Source organism: Notechis scutatus, chromosome 5 (assembly GCF_049901735.1).
Source record: "Notechis scutatus isolate UNSWTSFEM ecotype Mainland chromosome 5, rNotScu1.2, whole genome shotgun sequence".
NCBI classification, from domain to species: domain Eukaryota; kingdom Metazoa; phylum Chordata; class Lepidosauria; order Squamata; family Elapidae; genus Notechis; species Notechis scutatus.
In genome coordinates, this window is record NC_142013.1 from 24,128,541 (window position 1) to 24,143,934 (window position 15,394).

General features: G+C 37.6%; 1 protein-coding gene and 1 long non-coding RNA gene across 2 annotated transcripts in view; one reads left to right on the forward strand and one right to left on the reverse strand.

The window, feature by feature from the left end:
• B3GLCT (beta 3-glucosyltransferase) overlaps positions 1-15,394 on the forward strand; it is a 67,740-nt gene that overhangs the window by 44,369 nt on the left and 7,977 nt on the right. Inside the window, exons 10-12 of the mRNA XM_026675026.2 lie at positions 398-467; positions 4,459-4,572; positions 5,274-5,373. Coding sequence (XP_026530811.2) covers positions 398-467; positions 4,459-4,572; positions 5,274-5,373 — 284 coding nt within the window. The remainder of the gene's footprint in view (positions 1-397; positions 468-4,458; positions 4,573-5,273; positions 5,374-15,394) is intronic.
• LOC148130408 (uncharacterized) overlaps positions 1-15,394 on the reverse strand; it is a 44,949-nt gene that overhangs the window by 11,440 nt on the left and 18,115 nt on the right. The window contains exon 3 of the long non-coding RNA XR_015749765.1: positions 9,724-9,772. This is a non-coding gene — a long non-coding RNA (uncharacterized LOC148130408). The remainder of the gene's footprint in view (positions 1-9,723; positions 9,773-15,394) is intronic.

The window sequence follows — 15,394 nt, forward strand, 5'->3', positions numbered from 1 at the left end:
TACAGGAAAAAGGTTCTAGCAGAATCCTAAGAAAATGTGATCTAGCCAAAATTAATGAGATATGCATGACCTGCTTAACTCCCTTATATTAAAATCAATAGGATTCAATCAAACTAATCTTAGTATAGTACTCATTCACTGCTGTAGTTAGATTGTTCCTTTTTCTTATTTATCACTAGTCATGACTGCAATCTGAATTATATTATAGTTTAAGTGGCAAGTGCTGCCAGGCAACATTTGATTATTTAAATTGTTTACATTTTCAGATACAGAAATGTATTTTTAATATGTTGTGGAGAATGGAATTATGTTTTTCTATAGTTCTTTCTATAATTATCAATATAAATTGAAAACTGTTTAAATTGAAAAATATATGGAGATGGTATTTTATTTTTAGGGTGATCCTGTGAAGAAAACGGATATCTTTATTGCTGTAAAAACATGCAGGAAATTCCATGGAGACAGAAGTAAGTTCTGGAATTAAGAATATATTTACATTTTTTTCTGAAGCTGTTTTTATTAATTTATATAACATCTTGAAAAGTATAGCTAGCCTTTTTGGTTAGCAAATTCCCTTTTTGAACTTTTCACATATAGTAGAAAAGCACTTGGGAGAAAATTAGTCAGAAGAGAGGTAAGGAAGGAAATGGAAATTTACATTGAAGGTACAAATCCACAGTTTTCAAAACAAAACATATCTGGAGCTTCTGAAAAAAAAGATGGGGTATAAATCTAACAAATCAATGAAATATTTATTTATTAAATATGTGCATACAATAATTCATTCATTTATTTATTTATTTATTAAATTTATTTTCCATCCATCTTGCTATCACATGACTCTGGGCAGCTTACAATCTATTGGAGAGTTTTCTTTTTTCTTTTTTAGATGCTTTGGATACGACTGAGAATCTAGTGTATTCCTAAAAATGAAAGCCATGAATTGACACACATTTCACTCAAATCATTTTTGTAATTATGTGATTCTTATTGACATTCTGATCAAAGCAATAGCAGCCTATCTCTAATGGTGGGTGATAGGATAAATTATTAACCAGTGATGGTATATTTTAGTTGAAGTATATTTTAATGTACACTGCTCAAAAAAATAAAGGGAACACAAAAATAAGACATCCTGGATCTGAATGAATGAAATATTCTTATTAGATACTTCGTTCATTACATAGATGAATGTGCTGACAACAAAATCACACAAAAATTATCAATGGAAATCAAATTTAGCAACCCATGGAGGTCTGGATTTGGAGTTACACTCAAAATTAAAGTGGAAAAAAACACTACAGGCTGATCCAATTTTGATGTAATGTCCTTCAAACAAGTCAAAATGAGGCTCAGTAGTGTGTGTGGCCTCCACGTGCCTGTATGACCTCCCTACAACGCGTTGGGCATGCTCCTGATGAGGTGGCGGATGGTCTCCTGAGGGATCTCCTCCCACACCTGGACTAAAGCATCCCCCAACTCCTGGGCAGTCTGTGGTGCAACGTGGCATTGGTGGATGGAGCGAGATATGATGTCCCAGATGTGCTCAATTGGATTCAGGTCTGGGGAACGGGCGGGCCAGTCCATAGTATCAATGCCTTTGTCTTGCAGGAACTGCTGATACACTCCAGCCACATGAGGTCTAGCATTGTCATGCATTAGGAGGAACCCAGGGCCAACCGCACCAACATATGGTCTCACAAGGGGTCTGAGGGTCTCATCTCGATACCTAATGGCAGTCAGGCTACCTCTGGCGAGCACATGGAGGGCTGTGCAGCCCCCTAAAGAAATGCCACCCCATACCATTACTGACCCACTACCAAACCGGTCATGCTGGAGGATGTTGCAGGCAGCAGAACATTCTCCACGGCGTCTCCAGACCCTGTCACGTCTCTCACATGTGCCTAGTGTGAACCTGCTTTCATCTGTGAAGAGCACAGGGCGCCAGTGGCGAATTTGCCAATCTTGGTGTTCTCTGGCAAATGTCAAACGTCCTGCACGGTGTTGGGCTGTAAGCACAACCCCCACCTGTGGAGGTCGGGCCCTCATACCACCCTCATGGAGTCTGTTTCTGACCGTTTGAGCAGCCACATGCACATTTGTGGCCCACTGGAGGTCATTTTGCAGGGCTCTGGCAGTGCTCCTCCTGTCCCTCCTTGCACAAAGGCGGAGGTAGCGGTCCTGATGCTGGGTTGTTGCCCTCCTACGGCCTCCTCCACGTCTCCTGATGTACTGGCCTGTCTCCTGGTAGCACCTCCATGCTCTGGACACTACGCTGACAGACACAGCAAACCTTGCCACAGCTCGCATTGATGTGCCATCCTGGATGAACTGCACTACCTGAGCCACTTGTGTGGGTTGTAGACTCCGTCTCATGCTACCACTAGAGTCAAAGCACCGCCAGCATTCAAAAGTGACCAAACCATCAGCCAGAAAGCATAGGAACTGAGAAGTGGTCTGTGATCACCACCTGCAGAACCAGAACCTTTATTGGGGATGTCTTGCTAACTGCCTATGCTTTCCATCTGTTGTCTATTCTATTTGCACAACAGCATGTGAAATTGATTGTCAATCAGTGTTGCTACCTAAGTGGACAGTTTGATTTCACAGAAGTGTGATTGACTTGGAGTTACATTGTGTTGTTTAAGTGTTCCCTTTATTTTTTTGAGCAGTGTATGTGTTGAAGTAAATTTTGCATCCTAAAGGTGCTTTTCAAAAGGCAACTGGACTTTATTGATTTTTTTCCTTGAAAATGTTTTGCTTCTCATCCAAGAAGCTTCTTTATTTCAGAACTGAAGAAGCTGTTTGGATAAGAAGTGAAATGTTTTCAAAGAAAAAAACAAATGAAGTCCAGTTACCTTTTGAAAAGCACTTTTGGGACAACCATGACATGAATGATTGAGAATCTCCATAGACACCTTTGCATACAGTATTGTGTTTTAAAAACATATACATCTTATATAAATGTTAACTATTTAATTTTAACCAGAGTTTTGTTGGAAGTGAAGATTTTGGCCCACATGAAGCATCCATGGCTGCTTCTTTCTCTTCTAACCACAGCTCTTTGAAGCATGAAGAATTTTCCTTTCATCACAACTGTCCTCTATTTTTTGCATTCCTTCTATGTCAAACAGTGACTAGTTTGGTAGGCTATATGGTAAATTAATCTGATGTCCTTGTTTGAAGGAAATTGCCTTCAGCATTTTTCTCTGCCTTCAAATCACAACAAAGATATATTGATCCTATTGTCTCTGTAAACTGTTTTATCAGTGTGATGTACACAGATGATAAATGAGTGTCCGACATTACTTTTATTCTTTGGTAGTCTTTTTAGGGTGATGAGAGAATTTATTTTCTCAGTACCCAACTATTTCATTCATCACTTGTTTTAATTATAGCAAAGTCATTTTTTTTTCAGACTACACTTTCTAAGAATGTTTCTTAAGGCTCTCTTTAATTTTCTACTACAAAGCTCCAAAGCTATGCTAGATCAACAGCATTGAGTACGACAAAGAATGGTGACCAGAATATTACTAATTGCTGCAGCCACTTAAGAAGAGCAAAAAAGTTATGCTGTTGCAAGTATCTAATGCTTATTTCTGCAATTTGCAGTTTCAAAAAAGGATCTATTAAAATGAATCCGTATACCATTTTGTACATTACTGCTGCTTTTTAAACTCCTGAAGGAAATTGCCTTCAGCATTTTTCTCTGCCTTCAAATCACAACAAAGATGTATTGATCCTATTGTCTCTGTAACCTCTTTCTGAAGAAATCCAACCACAGTTTTACACTCTTTGCAAACCTTACAATCTTTCCCTTTTCCTTCGTGTATTCTAACTCCTACTTTACCTCCATCAGATGAAGCAACCAATCCTCAGCTGCATAATCATGCAAACACAATTCATTTCTATTTGTTGTGTCATATGCTTTCTCTAGATCAACTCACAATGAATTTTTTAAAATAATTTTTGAAAAGCAAAAATATGGCACACACATTCCTTGCCCTGACATAAGAGCTTGTTGAATCTCCCAGTTCGTGAGCAACCGCATCCATGGTTTGATATTTCTACAGCCACCAGCATTTTCATCATAGTGTTTATGCTTTCCTTTTCATCCTTTTTTTTTCTTTTGGTGCTAACATTTAAAGGACACTCTTCTGTGCAAACAAGGATTTCTAATCTCAGGATTACTTTGCAAGTCAATATGCTATGGCTGCCGTATCCCACCAACTAGGACAGCAGTTTCAAATTCACGTCATTTAGGTGCTGCATAAGAACTAATTCATTAACCTAAGTACTGCACACACATAAGCGATCTAGGACTAGGATACCATCTAAAAGGATATACTAAGTTGAACTTGGCATGAAGACATGGCAATATATTCTAAATGAGTATTATTATTTCCGAACGGTCATTTTGTTTCTCCTGCCTATGTCTTCATTTTTTTTTAAATTCAGTACCTATTGTGAAGCAAACCTGGGAAGGAGAAGCCACTTTCATTGAATACTACAGTGATTATGCAGAAAGTTCAATACCTACTGTTGACATAGGAATACCAAATACAGAAAGAGGTGGGTTTTAATATGATATTCCTTTCACAAGTTGTAACAAGTATTTCACGTGAATGTCTGTAACAATGAAATGCTTATTGCTAATATGGCTTCAAGTTGCAGCCTGAAAAATGATACTTAAGATGCAAAAAGTGGCCTCAGTTTCTCTACCTTCTGTCATGTGGGATTGGGTTGAGCAGGAATGGTCAAATATCGGAGCAGAGCCCCCCTATAGACTAGACGTTTGTCTACATTACAGCGAGGAAAGGCAGTCATACTGAAGCTTTCACATTAGTTTTCATTTATTTTTCTGACCGTGAAGGCCAGCATAGGCATGGCAATTAAGTTAAAATGTTCAGCCTATTTTTGAAAATTTGGATGCTGGGCTTGGTTGTTTAAAAAGAGCTTTGCTCTAATTGCATCAAACAGATGAAAACACTGTCCCAAGTTAGCATTTTTATGGATAAATTATAGCAGAATGATCTGTGCTGCAGAGTAGATGGCCAAGGATTGCTCCCTTCTTAAATTGCTGTTACATTAAGGGCAGCCAGTCAAGCAGATTCTGTGTCCAGATTCTAGTCCTGTTTTAGATGTTCTAATTAATTGTTACGAAGCTGATTGACCCATAACATAACAGGACATACCTTATTTAGATACATATCTGAGCTTTTACTTAATAACCACTTCCCAGTTTCTTTTCTTTTTCTTTTGTTACATTCTAGGTCATTGTGGAAAGACTTTTGCCATTTTGGAAAGATTTTTAAATCATAGTCCTGCTAAGATGCCTTGGTTAGTCATTGTGGATGATGATACCTTGATAAGGTAAGAATTTCAGAATGAAATTGAATTGAATTATACTAGTGTCTGTTATTGTTATTATTATTGTTATGCTGGTATAACTTGCAGGATTACAGGCTCCAGATGAAATGTGAAACGTGAAGATTCATGATGCAATGAAATTTTTGGGGGGAGTCAGACAACAAATCCAAACAGAACAAATTAACATCTCCCAAATGTTAAATTTGTTTCTGGATATTTGAGCACATTTGTGGCATAAAATTGAACAAATGTCTAGAAAAATGGCAATTGTGAAATATTGCTCTGGCATTGGGATTTATGAGGTTATATGTGGGGGAGGAATGTACAAATAATAAGATGACATTGGTTGCCCAAACCAAGAATCTCGTTTAAGTAGTGCAGCATGGAGGATTATGATGTCCAAGCCAACAATATTTTTCTTCTATCTTGGACATGCACTAAGCACTCAGCATATCTGAGCCCATCACTGGAATTGGGGATCTGGCAGCTGCTGTTCTTCACTGAATGGCTATTTCTTCCTGTATGCAGTTTAACCTCCTTGCCACATCATGCTTTGTTTCCACGGGGGAGGGAAGATTGACACAGTTGATTATCGACTATGGCTCATCTTTGGATCACACAGGCTGACAAGCATGAATGTTTACTTGTCACCTAAGGGCTTCAGGAGATTTTAAAGAAGAGGATGGACAATGATTTATCTGAAATGGTATAGAATTATAAGGGGTTGGACTAGAAGACCCCCCCACCCAAGGTCCCTTCCATCTCTGTTATTCTGTTATCATAAGGTGTGTTACCAGGTTCTGACATTCTCAAAGTTTTCAGGACACTTTTTTGGGGTGGTGGTGGAATGAATTGAACCTGGTACGCATATCACTTTGCTTGAGAAAATTTATTGCAAAAACACTATTCTCCATTAGCCCAACGGGAAGACATATTTTAATATCATATTTCATTTTTCACTAGAAAGGAATACGATTTTCAAGAGAACTAAATCTTTATGAAGGGATGATGCATGACAAATTTTATGCAAAATGATGGTGGAGCGTTCAAGCTATGTTCCTTTAAAATCTGACCATTACTATTTGTGCACAGAAAGCAATGAAGTTTTTTTATGCTACGAAACCATATGATGGGGAGAAAGCATGCCAGATTTCAAACAGATGGGTTAAGAGAGATTATACAGAGGAAGAAATGTTCATAAGGAATGATGGTGTGTATTTCTGGATACAGTAGAGGTGATTTCTAGTTTTGAAAGTATGTAGCTGGCTGGCCTTTATTTTAAAATAACTAAGTTTTTAGGAGAGGTCAAGTTGCCCCCAAAGCATTTTCACACAACCATGTAGAAAAAAAGACTGAAAGGCTACAAATGATAGAGCTCTTTTTCAATCCCAAAGATTTTTCCAGCTCCCACATTTCTGTGATTGCAGCAACCAAAGGTGGTCATTGTGATTTAATCACACGCTTACAGTATCTTCCCTCCATCATCTACACTGTCATTATGTCTTATCAAAATAATAAAAACATGTTGTCTTTTTGGCATATCCTTCATCAACTTTTCTAAGATATCAGCAATCTGGTGAAACTAATCAAGACTATTCATGTAAGCCCAGAACAGATTCTATTCAGATCTATTTACTATTGTCTGAGTGAAAAGAACGCCTGTTCCAAATTATTGTACTCCAGCTTGTCATCTGGGCTTGGATCAAATCTAATGTAACTATACAAGTACTTTTGTAACTATAGTAACTATACTACTTTTGAAAGTTGAGTTCAAAGTTTTGCAAGCAGATATTTGAAACAATTTTATCCTTCATGTCCCCAAACCTTTCCAAATATTTGGAAGTTTTCCTGAACAGTCTTAACTTTGGTATTGGAGCTTGATGGGCAGAATCAATGACTTCTATGTTTTTTATTCAAATTGCTTTTTCCCTGTATGGATGTTGCTTATTTTGATTCTGGCAAACTGCCTTGAAAAACCTTGGCAAGTACCAGGTTTGTAGTTTCCTCAGATGTCCTGATTGTGAGGTTCTTGGGGGTCTCTGAGCTTGGTTGTTTCCTTGCAGACATTTCATTACCAAATTAGGTAATATCATCAGTGCAACCTCAGAGAACACCAAGGACTCCACAGTTCAATTCAGAGCTACAAAATATTATCTTCCATTGGTAATGTCCTGATTATAGTATTAAAAATTAAAATCATGCAACATGAGGAATTTAAAACATGGCACATTGCTTTAAAATTATGTTTCCAGTTAATACAACAGGGAAAAAATCTCTCTTTCCTATGTTTTTACATGCTGAAGTAACCAAACAGTGTAATGAATAGAAGGAAATCTGACATGTTTTAAACCCCATTATATGTTAAATTGAAGATTCAGTGCTGCGTACAATAATTGTATCTTATACAAAATAAGCATGACTTTAAAATGAAAAATTTACCTGAAAGTATACCAAATTTTCCATGAAATTCTATAGTGGCTGTAGATGTAAAATGTAATTCATTTTCAGTACTAAGAATTATTTTTACATAGTCTATACAATATATTTTTTATTTATTTGTTTGTTTGTTTATTATATATGACACCCATCTCACTATCTAAAGCAAATATGGAAAGCATAATTGTAAATTGTACTACATTTTAAAAATTAATGTTCACAGTGTTTAAAGAAAACAAATCTCCACATAATGTGATTATATTCTTTTTGAATAGCTACCTTTGGAAAAGTACTAAGGAGCAATTCTTGCATTGGGAACATAGGAAAGAGTATACATATAGCATTTTTGGCAACAAAAGTGGTCATATGATGTGAAAAGTTTTAACTTTCAGGTGTCAGTTGTTGTTGTTTGGAATTAGTGATGAGAGTGGCATGCTTCTCAAAAATCTTTTCTGACATCCAGGTCTTGAAGCAATATTCTAATATTTATGGACGTGTAAATGAATTAACTGATGCCAAACAGACAGAACATTAGAAGAAATCCATTTAGGCATGCTTTTTGGGTATTTGGAATATACAGCTTTTGCTGATCTATGATAGCTTATATTTCAAGTTCCATATTGGCAACAGAATCACTGGAAAGTTAATCACACAGACAGCACTTCTGCAGAAGTAATTAAAATGTCACAGTTTGATGCCAAATATCCTTATGTACATCACACTTGAATATAAATGTAATTATATCATATAAATTCACCAAGACCTCTTAAAAGCTAGTCTATATTACTAGCAGAGTGATTAAATTAAAAATAAAACTATCCACTTGGTATTTATCTTGGAACATATATTGTACCTATTGAAAAATGCAATATAGTATATATTCCCAAAATTAATATCCCACCAACTTCCAAAGACTCCTAAAAATTATCATCCTAAATAATAATTCAAACCAATAATTAAACATTTCAGATTTGACATCAAATGCTAAAATTAAAGAGCAATGTTGAAAATGACCTTATGCAACAAGATATTCAGCCCCCAAACGCCTTAGGGAACAGTAGTGCATTTGCCACTCTCCAAAGTACAGGCAATATAAATTCTTGGTAACAGCCATAAATTAAAAAGGTCTGCTTCTGTGTCTGTGTCGTCCAGGTCATAGTTGTCTCAAAGGTGCTTTTTCAAAAGGCAACTGGACTGTTTTTTCCTTGAGGAAGCAGAAGAAAAAAAAATTGCTTCTCATTCAAGAAGCTTCAATTCTGATTGTGGGGAGGGAATGGGGGAATGGAAGGATAGGTACTGACAATTGAGCCTGGATGGCGGGAGGATAGAAGGGTAGGTTCTGACTGGATGATGGGGAGGGGAGGGGAGAATGGGAGGATTATATTTCTTTGCAGTCATCTGGTGTTAGCACTCTCCCTGAAAGCCCATGAGGCCACTTGGGGGTTTATCTTTGTCCTCAGGGTCACCTGAATCAGAGTGCAATTAGTTGTGAAATCTTCTTGGAACTGCTGCAAGAGCTGTGTTGTAGACTGGAGATAGGTGGTATTTATTTATTTATTTATTTAATTTTATTTTATTTTATTTGTTAAGCAAATATTAGTATAAGTATAAGTATAAGCATGGTTATGAATATACGAAATGGATACGAATAAAAAAGAAACAGTAGGACAAGGATGGTAGTCACGTTGGTGCACTTATGCACGCCCCCTACAGACCTCTTAGGAAAGGGGTGAGGTCAATAGTAGTCAGTCTAAGGTTAAAGTTTTTGGGGTTTGGGGAAGAAACCTGTTAAGGTAAAATGTCAAACTGCTTTATTACATAAGAAAACATTGAGATTGCTGTCCCTGATGTTAAGCATACAAGTTCCATGATGCATCACTGCACATTCCCCTCCCACCAGGTATAAAAAGTACTTACTTTTGGTTTTGAAACTCTCTCTCGTCTTCCCCCTGGAAGAATGATGTACCTAAGAGAGAACATAGACATAATGTAAGTTTACATTTCTACAATAAAAGAATTACTCTGACCATAAACATGTTTTAAAGTTAATTTTGGCTAGATCCATTAAAGGTTATGAACAAATTTGGTAGCAGAGGATGGTTGCCAAATTAACTTGAACAAAACATGTCAGGATAAAAAAAAAAATCATCAGAAAAATCCAGAATTAATATGAGAGCCTTCACCAGACAAATGGCAGCTCAATTGACACCAATGGGAGCAATAATAGGAACTGCTTTGGATGAAGACCCACAACTAAATGCATCTACAGCATTCACACCACCCAGGAATGAAACCCAGGAGAAAGACAAAATAACTGACAAAAATGAAGATTTAAAATCAACCCTACTCAGAATCATTGAATTATCAACAAGCAGCAAAGACCCGATCACAGAATTAAGAGCACTCTTTCAAAATATAGACAAACCTCGAACTGAAGAAAGGCAAACAGAGAAAGAAAATAAAACTGCAAGCGCTGAACTGGTAAGTCCTTTACAATCTTGTTTAAACTTACCGCAGGCGGGAAAATATGCTGAGATGCCATTTTCAGACCTACACAGCTCAAAGCTACAGCTAATAAAAATGGCCGACCAACAACCAATCACTGCAGGAGTTTTGAAATGGAAGGCGGGGAAAAAGGAAAAAGATAACCCTGAAAAGAATGATGAAGGGAGAAACAGTCAGATTGATCATAAGTCTAACAAAATAGATGGCTGGTCAGTTCATCACTTGACAAAACCAACAACACCAGATAACAGAGAACCCAAGACTAACACTCAAAATAAAAATGTCAACAAGAACTCTCCCTCAGAACAGGAAATCTCGAGTGATTGAAACACTCACAGCAGCATTCGGGGCTACATTCACACCCCCGACTCCAAGACAATCACAGACAACGAACACCGAACTCCCGGCAGCCACGTCATCTCCACACGACCCAGCAACTACAGGCAGTCTCCCAGCATCTTCAATCAACATTCCAAAAGCTCCAGAATCACAGAAGTCATGTTCCCCCTCAATGTATCTCCAGCAGTTATCTCCGATCTCCAAGCACCCCAGAAAGATTTCACTCTCCATCTTCACTCCCGACAACCTCACTGGCTTCCACAGCAGTCCTAGTATCTCCAGGGTACTTACTAGCACCACCAATAGCTCAAACCTCCGAAGGGGGATTCCCAACGCTAGGAAACTCCCTCCTGCATCCAGCACAGCTTCAGGATGCTACAGCTCCCCAGTCAGGAATTAAGAACAAAACCACAGCTCCAATGCAATTTTTTAACCCTTCACTTTCTGCAGCAGCTCTTCAGGGAACATCCTCCACAGGAAACCAACATAAAATGAACATGGCACAAAATCAGAACGTCATGCATGTACAGTCAGCTCCAGTCACCTTGCAAAAAAAAAGGGACAGTTAGTTTTTTGAACTTAACAGCGTGCATACCGATGCCCTTCTGCCAATATGCACACATTCCAGAGCATCAACAACAATTTTTGAACACCAATCCAGTCCAACACAACATCTTACCTAATGGTTTCACCAAGCTATGTGCAACAGGTAATAATCTAATGGACTGGGCACAGCAATTTCAGATTGCATTAATGAAGGAGAACACTCTTTTTCTCATACTGAACCCACCCCAAAAACCATGGTCTATAGAGGTGGATTGTATTTACCATCGGGCGTTTTGCTTAATGCTGAGTTCCCTCAAACCAGCCATATACCACATCATACCCAATGGGTCCACCATCTCTGAGATTTGGGAGAAGATATGTAACCTGTTTTATAGCAAAAATAGAAGTACCACTAGCAGAATATCTAGAGAGTTTCATTCTGCTAGATTGAGACCAGGAGTAAGCATGAGCGAACATCTGCTCAACTTAAACGCCATAAGATCTGATCTGTTACAAAGGGGTGAGACAATCACAGAGGGAAGTTTTATTAGTATTATAATTAATTCCCTTGACTTTAGCTGGGACTATTTTCTTAATCAATTGGATAATCTAAATTATGACAACATTTCACTCGAAACATTATCAGGAAGGCTGGTGGCTGAGGATAATCTCAGAAAGGATCGAGCTTTGCTTCATAAAGAACACAGGGTTGTAAAAAGAGTTAACTTTGTGGAACAGGTAAATGCGTTACTAGGGTGTTATACATGTGGTTCGAGAGATCACTTTAAGAAGAATTGTCCTAAGGCTTTTAAAGGCAGAGAACCCATTAAGCATCCCCTGCCATACTATACAAGTTATCAAAGGGAAAGGTCCAATTCTGGACAAAGATATCAAGGTAGACACCCCAGTTGCCAAAGACACGATGTAAACCCGAGACGTAGAAAATCACCAAGCCCAAGAAGGAGCAGGAGATCCAGTCAGGAGAACAATAGGACTGACACTGATTCCGTGAATGGGATCAGAGACGTAGAACCGAATCTTGGTGTAAACATAAGGGAACAGTGTTGGCTAATTGACTCCGGGGCAACAGCACATACATCTTGCAATAGAGAGCTGTTCACCTCTTTAGACGAGGTGTCGTTTAACATTAAAGTTGTCAACCAAAAATTTGTGCAGGTGGTTGGGAAGGGGGATGTCCACATCCCAGGTCTTGGGAGAATCAAGGAAGTTCTGTTTATACCTGAAATACCATATAACGTCCTATCTGTAATTAAACTAAGCAAAGGTACCAAAATTGAGGTGTTATTTAAGGACGGCACCTTCCAACTTACCAATGATGGCAAGGAGGTAGGGGACGTTATAGTGACCAGTGGGTTATTTTATACCCACGATAAATACCACCATACAAATCATAGCCAATTTATCAAATGATGGTGTTAAGAATGGGAAGGAAGAGAGGGAAAAAGATGATAATGTCGACAGTGACACAAGTGATAGGGAAATAGAAGGGGAGAGTGATAATGATATTAACGATGTAAGTGTTGAAAATGTTGTAATCAAAACGAATGACTCAGAGCATATTTCAATAGGTAAACCATTACATAATAACTGTGCCCATATTTTGCATAGAAAGTTGGGGCGTATTGGTTTTCCCGTTGTTAAAAAGATGTTGAATTGTTCTGAGGGACTCAAAGTAAACAATTGTGAAAATTATTTAGAGTGTTCCATTTGTAAGAGTTCAAAGTCAAAAGAAAAACCCCGACCAAAAAAATCAAAAAGCAACACCACGCACATTTTTCAGTTGGTACACATGGATCTAGTAGGCCCCTTGAAGCCCTCTATTGGCTACAAAAAATATTTTCTCACAATTGTCGACGACCATAGTAGATACGGTTTCGTATATACCCTCAAACACAAGGGGGAAACATTCACCAAGTTTAAAGAATTTTATAAGAGGGTAGAAATCCAACATAACATTAAAATCAAACAGATCATGACAGACCGCGGTTCTGAATTTCTTTCCAGAGAATTCAGTGACTGGATTAATAAACATGGTTTAATATATTTTACAACTTCGCCATTTTCTGCTTTTCAAAATGGTGTGGCAGAATGCAGGAATGGCGTATTACAGACTATGGTTAGATGCATATTAGAAGATGCCGGATTAAACTTTTCATATTGGGGAGAGGCCGTCTTATATTCAAACTATACCCTTAATAGAATATGGTCAAGTGTGATACAGAAAACCCCATATAATCAGAAGCCCACACTAGCACATCTCCATGTTTTTGGGGTAACTGCCGACGTACACATACCCAAGCAACTCAGACAAAAAGGAGATAAAGTATCAAAAAAACTCAAATTTGTTGGTTATGAATCAAAAAACAAAGCTTACAGATTCATGGATAGTAATCACAAGATAATCATATTGAGATCAGCAAATTTCCATGAAAACACAAACTGGAGTAAGATCCATTGAAATGAAATAATAATTGGCAAAGACACATTCAAAACTGATCAGAAACAAACACAACTTCACACACACACTACAAAAACAAAACCCAACAGAAATAGCATTAAGGTTAGGGAGTGGAAGGAAGGTCACCACATACTCAAAACCAAAGGTATAGTTGAGTACAGTTCAGATGACTCATCGAAAAAAAATATCCCAACCGAAAACATACCCAGGAGATCACTAAGATCTAATAAGGGCAAAATTCCAAATTCCTTAAGGGACTATGTGATGTCTATTGATACCACCATAACTACACCCAAAAATTATAATGACATACACGCACTTCCACCAAATGAACAGCTAAAATGGAAAGAGGCCATGCAGAGGGAGATGGACAGTATTAAAAAACTAGAAGTTTATACCCCCTCAAAGGTTCCAGAGAACAAAAACATTATCGGTACCAGGTGGGTATACAAAATAAAACAAAAATAACAAAAATCTATACAAAGCAAGACTGGTAGCACAAGGTTTCTCACAAAAGTTTCCAGATGATTACATAGACACTTATTCACCTATAGTGAGGGCAGAGAGTGTTAAGACAGCACATCATTCATTGCCTCAATTCTAAATGAACACGTGCATCAATTCGATGTACAAACAGCATACCTACACGCACCATTAGATAAGGAATTATATGTCAGAGCACCACCAGGAATTGACTGTAATGAAGGAAAAACCTGGCTACTCAATAAAAGTCTCTATGGTCTGTGACAATTGGGTGAGAGATGGTACGATTGTTTTTCCAAAACTTTAACACTAATAGGTTTCACTGCCACATCAGCTGACAAATGTGTATTTATTAAAAGGGAACAAGGTATATGTGAAAAAGTACTTGTCTATGTCGATGATATATTATACATATGTAAAAGTAAATTTAAATGTGATCAATTCGCCAAAAAACTTCAAAAACATTTTTCATTGAAATCTTTGGGAAAAATCGATAAATATTTATGAGTTCAGATTACCGAATCACATAGTGGTTTCATACTATCACAAAAGGAAAAGATATTAGAATTACTGGAGAAATGCAATATGTCTGATGCCAAACCATCATATACGCCCATGCAGACTGACTTCTTAAAGAACATGTTTAATGATGATGAGGTATTTAAGAACAATACAGTTTATCGATCTACAATTGGTTCATTACTTTATATAGCCAATTGGACTAGACCAGACATAGCACTGTCAGTCAACTTACTCTCAAGACACATAAATAATCCAAAAATGTACCACTGGAATGCGATCAAAAGATTATTGAGATATTTGAAACACACCGCTGATGCTGTTTTGTCGCTTAATCCAAATATATCGAGCACACCTAGACTTTCATGTTATGCAGATGCCAATTAGGCTGGAGATGTCAGAACACGAAAAAGTACTTCCGGGTATGTTATTTTTCTGAATGATAGTCCTATCTACTGGTATACCGGAAAACAAAAACTTGTTTCAACTGCAACTACAGAAGCCGAATTTGTTTGTTTATCAAATGCCACAAGCAACTTAATTTGGTTTGACGATTTATTGATGGACATTTGGAAAGAACCTTCATACCCCTTAATCATTCAGGAGGATAATGAAGCAGCAATAGATATATCCAAGGCCGATGCTGTAGGCCACAGATCAAGGCACATCAACATTAAGTACAAGCACGTGAGACAGTTGTCAGAAATTGGATTCATA